The sequence below is a fragment of the Leptodactylus fuscus genome, chromosome 10 (genome assembly GCF_031893055.1).
Source record: "Leptodactylus fuscus isolate aLepFus1 chromosome 10, aLepFus1.hap2, whole genome shotgun sequence".
NCBI lineage: Eukaryota > Metazoa > Chordata > Amphibia > Anura > Leptodactylidae > Leptodactylus > Leptodactylus fuscus.
In genome coordinates, this window is record NC_134274.1 from 58,099,795 (window position 1) to 58,111,857 (window position 12,063).

Genomic DNA, 12,063 nt, shown 5'->3' on the forward strand with positions numbered 1-12,063 from the left:
AGTGATGACCTGACCCATATACTCATACGACTATGGCAGCTCAAAGGAGCCCTGCCATATAGCGCGGAGGCCAGTGATTGCCAACAGGAGACACGTGACAGCTGCAGCCAATCGTTGCTGAACCAAGTGGAAACCAGTGGGGGAACAGGCAGGGTTGGAACGAAGTATTGGGATTGGTGCAGTGAGGATAGATTTATATTATATTGTTTTTTCTATTGCAAACCCTTTTGCCTGGAGAGGGGTTTCTGCCGTGCAATTTGTGGGATGATCCCAAGATTTTCTGGTGCTGCTGCAATTGTTTTTCTTGAAGGGGAAAAAAAAAAAAAAATTAGGCCATAATAGGGTCATTGTTTTACTATCTAATAGAATAAAAGAGGAGGCCGCTCTCGGGGCCTTCATTGGCCATATAAAAGCATCAGACCACCTGCATATTGTTTGCAGTGGTTTACAATGCCTTACAAGAAGGAGCCCCCTTCCTCCAAAACTCCTTAGATGCTGTGGTTGCTATTAGCCATTTCACTCCTTTGATGCCATGGTCGAGTTATAAGGAGTAGGAGTCTTCCTGTGAGTATACGGTTAAGCACCTGCTTCTAAATATGTAAGACCCTTCTCTAATACACCACAATTGATGTAGAAAGTCAATTGCAGCAGAACATGGTTCATTAGTAACAGATATATAGTCTATACGATGGTCACTAATGGGTTAAAGAACTGCATGATTTTTATGACCATTCTTATCCCGATCTGAGATTACATCATCCTCTTGTCTCCTGAGCTTTCTTGCATACACTTCCCTTAGCCTGACTGTTTCTATATTAGAAAACACTTGAAAGAATTTACTAATTGAGGAAAAATCAGACGTGATGTCGGCAATGTCTGGTGTTTTCAAGAATGTACTAATTGGATGGTAGAGAAGAATAAAGCGATACAAAGGGGACAGATAATAATTTAGTTCCATGCGTAGATCATAACATATATAGATAAGACTCACACAGGAGGATATAACAAACTGCTGAGTTAATATTGTCTAGCAGATATACAATGAACAATTATATGAACGGTTTGCACAAAATGGAGTGAACCTAAAACCATTAGACAAAGGTGGCATGGCGTTAAATCCTTATCGATGTGTAACCTAGTAATTGTTCTAGCTGTAATCTATTAGATGTCCTGAATGTAACTTTGCATATTCTTCTTCGCAGCACTAACACCACGGTACATGACAGTCCCTTCTTCTGCAAGCCAAATGAAGCTGGAGTCATTGTACAAGCGGTGAGTTGATGGCCCTGAACATGTTTGACTGCGTGCAATGATATCTGACATCTCCCCGTCTGACCTTGTTTCATATTGAGAAGGAGTTGTGATGACCTGTAGAGTCTGATTTTGAGGTTTGAGGCACACCGTGGTCTCTGAGCAGGTTCCGTCTCCTGGAAATGTATGAATAATCTGACAACTCTTATTCCTCTGGTGTAATGTGGTTTCATCCACTATGCCTGTGTATGTGGGGACAGATCTCATTGACCATGAGAATGGCATCACCCACCTGTCAATTTATTCATACATTGCCAGAAAATACTAAAAGGCTAAGGCCTAGAGATGAGCGAACACTAAAATGTTCGAGGTTCGAAATTCGATTCGAACAGCCGCTCAATGTTCGTGTGTTCAAACGGGTTTCGAACCCCATTATAGTCTATGGGGAACAGATACTCGTTAAGGGGGAAACCCAAATCCGTGTCTGGAGGGTCACCAAGTCCACTATGACACCCCAGGAAATGATACCAACACCTCTGGAATGACACTGGGACAGCAGGGGAAGCATGTCTGGGGGCTTCTAACACACCAAAGACCCTCTATTACCCCAACATCACAGCCTAACAACTACACACTTTACACACTCAATACCACCTCTCTGACAGTAGGAAAACACCTTGAAACATGTGTATTTGGCACTTGCAGTGAGGAGAGCTTGTCACCAGCAGTGAATTTGGCCCTTGTAGTAAGTTGAGGTTGGCACCAACATTTGTTTTGAAAATCAGGGTGGATTGAGCCTCTAACCAGCAGAGTTTGGGCAAATTCATGGTGGAGGGAGCCTCTAAAAACCCCAGTTTGGACCAATTCATGGTGGAGGGAGCCTCTAAAAACCCCAGTTTGGACCAATGCATGGTGGAGGGAGCCTCTAAAAACCCCAGTTTGGACCAATTCATGATGGAGGGAGCCTCTAAACAGCCCAGTTTGGACCAATTCATGGTGGAGGGAGCCTCTAAAAACCCCAGTTTGGACCAATTCATGGTGGAGGGAGCCTCTAAAAACCCCAGTTTGGACCAATTCATGGTGGAGGGAGCCTCTAAAAACCCCAGTTTGGACCAATTCATGGTGGAGGGAGCCTCTAAACAGCCCAGTTTGGGCAAATTCATGGTGGAGGGAGCCTCTAACCAGCCCAGTTTGGACCAATTCATGGTGGAGGGAGCCTCTAAACAGCCCAGTTTGGACCAATTCATGGTGGAGGGAGCCTCTAACCAGCAGAGTTGGTGGAAATCAGGGTGGAGGGAGCCTCTAACCAGCAGAGTTGTGGGAAAGCAGGGTGGAGGGAGCCTCTAACCAGCAGAGTTGTGGGAAAGCAGGGTGGAGGGAGCCTCTAACCAGCAGAGTTGGGGGAAATCAGGGTGGAGGGAGCCTAGTATTAGCAGAATTGTGCAACGCTTATGGTGGATGAGTATGAGGATGGGGAGGAATTGGAGAGGTTGAGTACAGACATGGAGTTTCATGTTGGGGTGCTTTACACAGGTGGGCACAAAAATGAAGGCTCTATCCAGTGGTGGTTCATTTTTATCAAAGTGAGCCGGTCGGCACTCTCAGCTGACAGACGGGTGCGCTTGTCAGTGATGATGCCACCGGCTGCACTGAACACCCTCTCAGATAGGACGCTGGCGGCAGGACAGGACAGCACCTCCAAGGCATATAGGGCAAGTTCAAGCCACAGGTCCAACTTCGACACCCAATACATGTAGGGCGCAGAGGGGTCGGAGAGGACAGGGCTGTGGTCGGAAAGGTATTCCCGCAACATGCGCCTATACTTCTCACGCCTGGTGACACTAGGACCCTCCGTGGCGGCACTTTGGCGAGGGGGTGCCATCAAGGTGTCCCAGACCTTAGACAGTGTGCCCCTCGTTTGTGTGGACCGGTGAGAACTTGGTTGCCTACTGGAGGAACTGCCCTCCCTGCCGCCAACGTCACATGCTGGAAACATCTCCATCATATTCTGCACCAATTGCCTGTGGCAAGCATTGATGCGATTGGCCCTCCCCTCTACCGGAATAAAAGACTAGATGTTGTTTTTATACCGGGGGTCAAGGATAGCAAAGATCCAGTACTGGTTGTCCTCCATGATTTTGACAATACGCTTGTCGGTTGTAAAGCACCCAAACATGAACTCAGCCATGTCTGCCACAGTGTTAGTTGGCATGACTCCTCTGGCCCCACCGGAAAGTTCAATCTCCATTTCCTCCTCATCCTCCATGTCTACCCATCCGCGCTGCAACAATGGGACGATTCGAAGTTGCCCGGAAGCCTCCTGTATCACCATCACATCATCGGACAACTCTTCTTCCTCCTCCTCCTCCATTAAACGCAGTGAAGCGGACAGATGTGTGGACCTACTCTCCAGCTGTGACGGATCGGATGCTATCCCTAACTCCTCTGTGTGATCTGAGTTATCCCTGATGTCAATCAGGGATTCTCTCAGAACACACAAGAGCGGGATTGTAAGGCTCACCATCGCATCCTCAGAGCTCACCCTCCTTGTGGACTCCTCAAAGACCCGTAGGATGTCACAAAGGTCTCTCATCCATGGCCACTCATGGATGTGAAACTGAGGCAGCTGACTTTGATGGAATACCAGCTACAAAACCCTAGGGTGCCACAAAGGTCTCTGCTGCTCAACCACTCTATTCAACATCTGAAACGTTGAGTTCCAGCGTGTGGGGACGTCGCACAAAAGCCGGTGTTGTGGCACATGCAGGCGTTGCTGGAGAGATTTTAAGCTAGCAGCGGCTACTGTCGACTTGCGAAAGTGGGCGCACATGCGCCGCACTTTCACCAGTAGCTCTGGAACATTGGGGTAACTCTTTAGGAAACGTTGCACCACTAGGTTGAAGACGTGGGCCAGGCATGGAACATGTTGGAGTCCGGCAAGCTCCAGAGCTGCTACCAGGTTCCGGCCGTTATCACAAACGACCATGCCTGGGCCCAGGTGCAGCGGCTCAAACCATATTGCCGTCTCATCGAGGAGGGCATCCCTCACCTCGGAGGCAGTGTGCTGTCTGTCCCCCAAGCTGATCAGCTTCAGCACAGCCTGCTGACGTCTACCAACGCCAGTGCTGCAACGTTTCCAACTCGTAGCTGGGGTAAATCTAACAGCGGAGGAGGAGGCGGTGGCGGAGGAGGAGGCGGTAGAGGAGGAGGGGGGTGTTCTTCTCGTGTCCCTGCCAGGAATGTTAGGCGGGGAGACGAGGTACACCGGGCCAGTTTGGGAAGCAGTCCCAGCCTCAACTACATTCACCCAGTGTGCCGTCAGTGAAATGTAGCGTCCCTGTCCGCATGCACTTGTCCACGCGTCGGTGGTCAAGTGGACCTTTGTGCAAAGCGCGGAACTAAGGGCCCGCCTGATGTTGAGTGACACGTGCTGGTGCAAGGCGGGGACGGCACACCGGGAGAAGTAGGGACGACATAGCGAGGTGCCGCAGTTGCCATCAGGTCCAGGAAGGCGGGAGTTTCAACAAGCCGGAACGCCAACATCTCCTGGGCCAGCGGTTTAGCGATGTTGGCGTTCAAGGCATGCGCGTGTGGGTGGTTAGCAGTGTATTTCTGCCGCCGCTCCAATGTCTGAGAGATGTTGGGTTGTTGTAAAGAAGCGCCTGATGGTGCCTTTGATGGTGCAGGAGAAGGAGATAAGACAGGAACAGGGGAGGATGAGGAAGAAGTCAACAAAGTGGCAGAGGCTGTTGAAGTGGTGTCCTGGCTCGTCCTCTGGAGTGCATCGCCAGCACAGTCGGCAGTGGCAGAGGCAGTGGCAGTGGCGTGAACGGCAGGCGGCCTTTGTCCTGCCGTTGCTGCCTGCCACTGATTCCAGTGCTTGGATTCCAAATGACGGCGCATTGAAGTGGTGGACAGGTTGCTCTTCTCAGAGCCCCTAATCAATTTCGAGAGGCAAATTGTGCAGACAACACTATATCTGTCCTCGGCGCATTCCTTGAAAAAACTCCACACCTTCGAGAAACGTGCCCTCGAGGTGGGAGTTTTTCGGGGCTGGGTACGAACTGGAACATCTTGGGAGATTCCGGGTGTGGCCTGGCTTCGCCTAAGCTGCTGACCTCTGCCTCTAGCTACCCTTTTTGGTGCTGCACCTGCCTCAACATCCACACTACTTTCCCCGCTTGACATCCCCCCCTGTACAGGTCGGGTCAGTGTCCTCATCATCCACCACTTCCTCTTCCAACTCCTGTCTCCTCTCCTCCTCCCGCACAATGCGCCGGTCAACTGGATGCCCTGACGGCAACTGCGTCACATCATCGTCGATGAGGGTGGGTTCCTGGTCATCCACCACCAAATCGAACGGAGATGGAGGAGACTCTAGTGTTTGAGCATCTGGACACAGATGCTCCTCTGTTAGGTTCGTGGAATCGTGACGTGGAGAGGCAGGTTGAGGGACAATGAAAGGAGATGAGAACAGCTCTGGGGAGCAGGGACAGTTGGGGTTATTGTTCTGTGAAGCTTGGGAATTTTGGGAGGAAGGAGGACAAGACTGTTGGGTAATAGGAGGAGAGGAGGCAGAGTCTGACTGGCTGCTGGACAATGTGCTGTAAGCGTTCTCTGACAGCCATTGCAAGACCTGTTTCTGGTTCTCGGGCCTACTAAGGTTTATACCCTGCAGTTTAGTTAATGTGGCAAGCAACCCTGGCACTGTGGAGTGGCGCAATGCTTGCTGCCCCACAGGAGTAGGCACGGGACGCCCTGTGGCTTCACTGCTACCTTGCTCCCCAGAACCATTCCCCCGACCTCGCCCACGGCCTCGTCCACGTCCCTTTCCGGGAGCCTTGCGCATTTTGAATTCCCAGTTAGAAATTGGCACTATATACCAGTAGCAAAAATTGTGGGTGCACGTAACCCCAATATATTCTTTGAATTCCCAGTCAGACAATGGCACTATATACCAGTAGCAAGAAATGAGGGTATTTGTAACCCCAATATATTCTTTGAATTCCCAGTCAGACAATGGCACTATATACCAGTAGCAAAAATTGTGGGTGCACGTAACCCCAATATATTCTTTGAATTACCAGTCAGAAACTGGCACTATATGGCAGTAGCAAGAAATGAGGGTATTTGTAACCCCAATATATTCTTTGAATTCCCAGTCAGACAATGGCACTATATACCAGTAGCAAGAAATGAGGGTATTTGTAACCCCAATATATTCTTTGAATTCCCAGTCAGACAATGGCACTATATACCAGTAGCAAGAAATGAGGGTATTTGTAACCCCAATATATTCTTTGAATTCCCAGTCAGACAATGGCACTATATACCAGTAGCAAAAATTGTGGGTGCACGTAACCCCAATATATTCTTTGAATTCCCAGTCAGAAACTGGCACTATATAGCAGTAGCAAGAAATGAGGGTATTTATAACCCCAATATATTCTTTGAATTCCCAGTCAGACAATGGCACTATATGGCAGTAGCAAAAATAGTGGGTGTATATAGCCCCAATTCTATTGCTAGGGGACTTGCAGTGTATTTCTGGGGTGAAGGTGGGGGGGCACACCGTTGGAACGGGTATCGGGGGTATATATCGGGTATACGGGAATACACTGACAGTGTATTCCATTCAGGATCCTGGGAAAGCTGGGTTGCGGCGATTGAGCCCGTCAGTGCCACGTTACACTGACAAGCTTCTCCCTGGAATTTAGCTCTTATAAGAGCTGTTGGTTGTCTTCTCCTTCCTATCCTAGCCTGTCCCTGCCTACCCAGAATCTAAGCCCTAGCTAACTGGACGGAAACCTCCGTCCTCGGTGAATTGCAAGCTCAGAATGACGCAAAGCTGGGCGTCGCTGTTCTTTTAAATTAGAGGTCACATGTTTTCGGCAGCCAATGGGTTTTGCCTACTTTTTTCGACGTCACCGGTGTCGTAGTTCCTGTCCCACCTACCCTGCGCTGTTATTGGAGCAAAAAAGGCGCCAGGGAAGGTGGGATGGGAATCGAGTAATGGCGCACTTTACCACGCGGTATTCTATTCGAATATGCCGAACAGCCTAATATCCGATCGAACATGAGTTCGATAGAACACTGTTCGCTCATCTCTACTAAGGCCCCATGTTGCAGAATCGCAGCGGTTTTCTGTTGCAGATTTCTTTGATCCAAAGTAAGAAAGGGGAGTATAAAAGAAGCTCTTAGGTGTTTCCCTTCTGTTAAATCTACTCCTGACTTTGGCTCAAAAACCAAAGCAAAATCTGCTGCGTTTCCACAATGTGGGGCCTTAGTTTAAAACTGAGTTCTAAGAAAAGATGTCCCAGAAATTTTATGGCATTTACTTACACAGGTCCTCCCCCAAATGTATTCAATTGCCACCACCCCTCTACAGAGCCATATAACAACCCTTATAACATATATTTATGGTTGTTGCTATTGTACATTTGAAGAAAAACAACTCGAAGTCTTATGCAAATTAGGCAGTTGGTGGGGGCGGGCCTTCAGCCCTGGGAGCACTGCTTTTGCTGCTAAAGTAGAATGGCTGATGTCAGGACCAATTCCTGCACATGGAGACAGGAGATGCTCAAGGGAGCTGATGTACCCCCAGTTAACCAATTGCTTCATGTGCATAAGACATCAAAGTTTTTTCGAAATCTGCGAAAGTGATTTGCAGATACTTATACCAGTAATGTGCTTTGTAACATGGTGGTAGCTGAAAAATGCTTTCAGTAGGTGGTAGACTCCTTTTATTCTCCAACCTCTCACCCCAGTGAATAGTTATATGTACGCTAGGCGGGTCTGTACACCTACAACATCAAGCAGTAGTCATCTGCAGTACAGTGCAGGTACCATTGAAATACATTAGAAAGTTGGACTGGGTGAGGTTGGGAAAGAAAAGGTGGCATTGTAGCTAGCATTTCCATGGGGATTTTGAAAAAGCTAATCTGCATCAAACTGAGTAATTCCCATCTCTGTGGAGTTTGTCGTCCCCATTGAACTCCACAAGGAAAAGGGGTTGTCAAGATTTCTCTATATTGATTATCTACAGGTCTTGTGTATGAGATTGGTGGGGATACCGCACCCAGCACCCCCACCTGTAGCTGCCAGTGCCTGAATTACACAGTGTAGGCTGGAAGCAGATCCATACATTGTGGTAGTGGCTGTGCCAGGTTACTGCAACTCTTCTCCCATTCATGTGAATAGGAACGAAGCTTCAGTAAGTTTGCCAAGCCGCTACATAAAAGGTTCAGCCATCTGCTTTGACTTCTGTTTTCTTTAGATCTGGTGCTGGTTGATGCTGTGAGCAACTGATCTTGGAGTTGTGGGGGTGATGGAATATCCCCAGGTTCTTACACTGACCTATACTGGGGACAGGACCTCAATATCAAGAGATGCGAATTATCTTAATTTCCACAAGGAAATACTCCTGTAATTTTTTTACCTACAAATCTAAATGGGAAAACCTGCAGAGTATTTGCAACTTGTGAACATACACTGCAAGATGGACAATAGTGGAGATCCCTGTTGCAGCTCCTGCACCAGGGCATGAGACCTGTGTCATTGACCTGTCTGGATCTTATAGGCCCCCTTTTCCCTTTTTAAAGCTTCATTCTGTTCCAAAATGTTGCATTACTATATGGCAGTGGACACAAAATATATATGTGTGCGCAATATATTATAATGTGCTGTCTCTGCTTTCTGGAAACGGCTTAGAATGACGCCACTGCATTTCAGAACTGTTGTAGAATATTAAAACTGGACAGAAAATATGACGGAAATCAAGCTGCCCGTATCGCTTCTTATGTTCGTCAACACGTTGTGAGCATAGGACAATAGATGGCTGATTTAATTGTAGTACTTGTGTAGCAAATGATAGAGCATGCTGGCTCAGACAGTGATGGAGTAGCCTCCCCGGCAGACAGTATTTCAGCCTTCTATGGTAAAGCATTGATGGAACCACTTTAACAACAGTATTATACATAAATGACTAATCTCTTCCGCTTGCAGCTGATATAATGACTAGGTATGCTGCCGAGAGTCATAAAGCATTTTACATTTTAATCATTTCAAGATGATGAATAAACATGGCTCTTCTCCCCTTCGCTGCACCCTAATGTCTACAGGGAACGAGTCTCTGCATTCTGATTTACAGATGGAAATCCTACAGATACACATGGGCTGAAGAGTGTTAGCGGGTATCCTGCACTGTACTAGTTTCTTGCTATGCTTGTACGCAATTCATTTTAGTCTATTAGACACAAACCAACTAAAGTTCTGCGCACACTTCAAGAGAACGCTCCTTAGTTTTGACTAATATTGATTTTTATTTTTTTTGTTTAGCATGGATCCTAAAGTAGTGTTTTGCTGTTGACTTGTTTAGCAGTATTCGCAAATGGGCTCTGAGAAGTAGGAACCGCTTTATTTTGCAGGAAAAGATTTTCTTATTTTAGAATATATCTAAAGTCAGGTATTTGACCCTCAAACTCCTATCCACTGCTAGATTAGGTTTTAATGGGCAGATAAGTTCAAGAAATATATGTAGACGTACCTGAGGTTTGGGCAGAGGTGTAAGTTGAAGCTCTTGGGGCCATCAGTACAAAAGTTAGAATATACCCAGTATTCTAAATGTAGGCATGGGGCCCTATTTTATGGCAGGAAGACCTATGGGATCCCAAGATTTCAGGCCTTGCTACCTGCGCATCCCCTATAGATGAAGGCTAAGGCACCACGTTGCAGATTTTGTTGCGGTTTTTTGAGCCAAAGCCAGGAGTGGAATGAGCAATAGGTTAGTAATTAAGAACTTCCTATATAGTTCCCATTCCTTTTGTAGCCGTTCTTGGCTTTGGCTCAAACCGCAACAAAATAAGCTGCATTTCCACAATGTGGGGCCCGAAAGAAGTTTAATTGGCATTAGTGTGGTGAGGGTAACCTATGGATTCCCTTGGCTTTTTTGGGCCAGGACGTAGCCCAAGACACTGTGACCTAAGTAATGATGCTCATGGGCTCCTGGGCCTGGTTGCGATTGCTCCCACCCCCAGGCAAATTTCTGTTTCAGCTTTGCAAATGACTTAATGGTTAAACTTTGTTTCTTTCAGACTCCTCCGTGTGGACCTGCCAGCCCCATTCCAGTAGATGGTAAGGAAACTGCTTTAGTATATTTGATGCTGTGTGTGGTCGTGTTATAGTCTGAATCTTCTTGTTTCCTGTGTATTTCTATTCTCTGGGAAGGTGGGGGTAGAGTCTTAATTGTCGCTTATTAGTGATGATTCTTGGAATTTACAATCTTATAATCTTACACCGTTCTTGGCCAAGTTATTAATTGGTTTGACCTGTAGACTTATGGGTTTTTGAAGGAATAGTACTGCCATCGAATGATCTCCTGAACAAAAATAACTGTTAGAAACAGTAAGAACTGACTAAGTAGAATAAAATATGCTACATAGAATACTGTATAGTTTTATAAATCCACTTTGGAGAACGAACTGGAGTTAGAAAAGATTTAATAAGCGTCAAGTTACCCATAAAACATTCTAGTCTTGTCCACATATTCTTGTCTCTTATTGTCTCTTACAAGTGATATATTTTTGCTCTTTACAGTATTGTCTGTAAATAAAGTTCTTGCGGCGGGTTCTTTAATTGGTTTGATACTTAGGATGTAGGGTTTTTTTTCGGACTACTGCACCTGTTTAGTTGCAACTAGCACCAACTTATCTAATGAGCCCCTTTTCTGGCTCCTAGTTATTAAAATCTGCAGGGTAGGACAGGCTTCAGCCATCCCGAGATTAATAAGGGGCTCATTGCGGTCTTAAGTTAAAGTTTTAGTAGATAATACTTTAGAAGTCTACGCTGTTGCGCGTCTATGAAAAGTACAAATTGTAAATCATTTCAGCTATTGCTTAACCACCAAATACCAATGTGAAATTAGAAGATATTTTCGGCATTAAATAGCTAATTTTTCAGATGAATTTTTTAGGCTTTGGAAGGAACGCAATGCTTATTTATGAAAAATGATTATACCTTGTTGTCTCTGTGGCTGATCAAAATGTTCTTTTCTCTTTCCTCTCGCCCACCTCTTTCTTTTCTTTGGATGGCATATGCAGTGGACAAGTGGTACTATTATCAGAAGAACTAATTAACAGGTGAAGACCTCTCGCTATTATTGCATGCCTTTCCCTAGGCGTTGGGATGTGCACCATAGAGACAATATCGACAGAATAGACATGACCATGTAAACAGAAGCCGACGTAACCCTTTGGAGTGCGGTATCATCCAGGAGAAGAGCAATGTGATGTGTACAATAAACAGCGACGGTCTAAAATGGGTTACTGTTAATAACACCGGCATTATCTTCATTGTGCATCAGCAATTTAGGCGTCTGTTTAGCTCTGCTAGTTCTGTAAAAGCAGACTGCAAAATTGGCATGCTGAAATCTGCTCAATCTCTGTGTAGGTTTCCGGTACAATAGAAGCAAATAAAGCTACTTTGTTGATACTTTGTTTTTTGTCTCCAATAATGTGTATAAAAAGTTCATCATTCAAAGAGAAGAAACTTTTAGCTTTGTTGTAAATCCTACACCCAGAAAATCGTGACCTGCCACCCACTCAGCAAAAGAGGCCTCTAACAAGCAGCTCATCACCACATCGAAGGCACAAAATATCAATTTCTTCTACGCTTTTTTTTTTGTTTTGTTTTTTTTTGTCTTTACCAAGATTTTGACCCTCATCGTGGTGTGCCGCTCATTTCTGTAGGCACAGCAGATGTCAGCATTAATGTTTGACTGATAAATTAATAAGCCCTCTACAAAAGTGACTAGTA

At 46.1% G+C, this 12,063-nt stretch overlaps 1 protein-coding gene across 1 annotated transcript in view; it reads left to right on the forward strand.

Annotated features, from left to right (window-relative positions):
• The window catches only part of PPA1 (inorganic pyrophosphatase 1), a 63,360-nt gene extending 51,621 nt beyond the window's left edge, over positions 1-11,739 (forward strand). Inside the window, exons 9-11 of the mRNA XM_075258254.1 lie at positions 1,203-1,272; positions 10,344-10,383; positions 11,349-11,739. Coding sequence (XP_075114355.1) covers positions 1,203-1,272; positions 10,344-10,383; positions 11,349-11,380 — 142 coding nt within the window. The 3' untranslated portion in view covers positions 11,381-11,739. The remainder of the gene's footprint in view (positions 1-1,202; positions 1,273-10,343; positions 10,384-11,348) is intronic.
• The last annotated feature ends 324 nt before the right edge of the window (positions 11,740-12,063 follow it).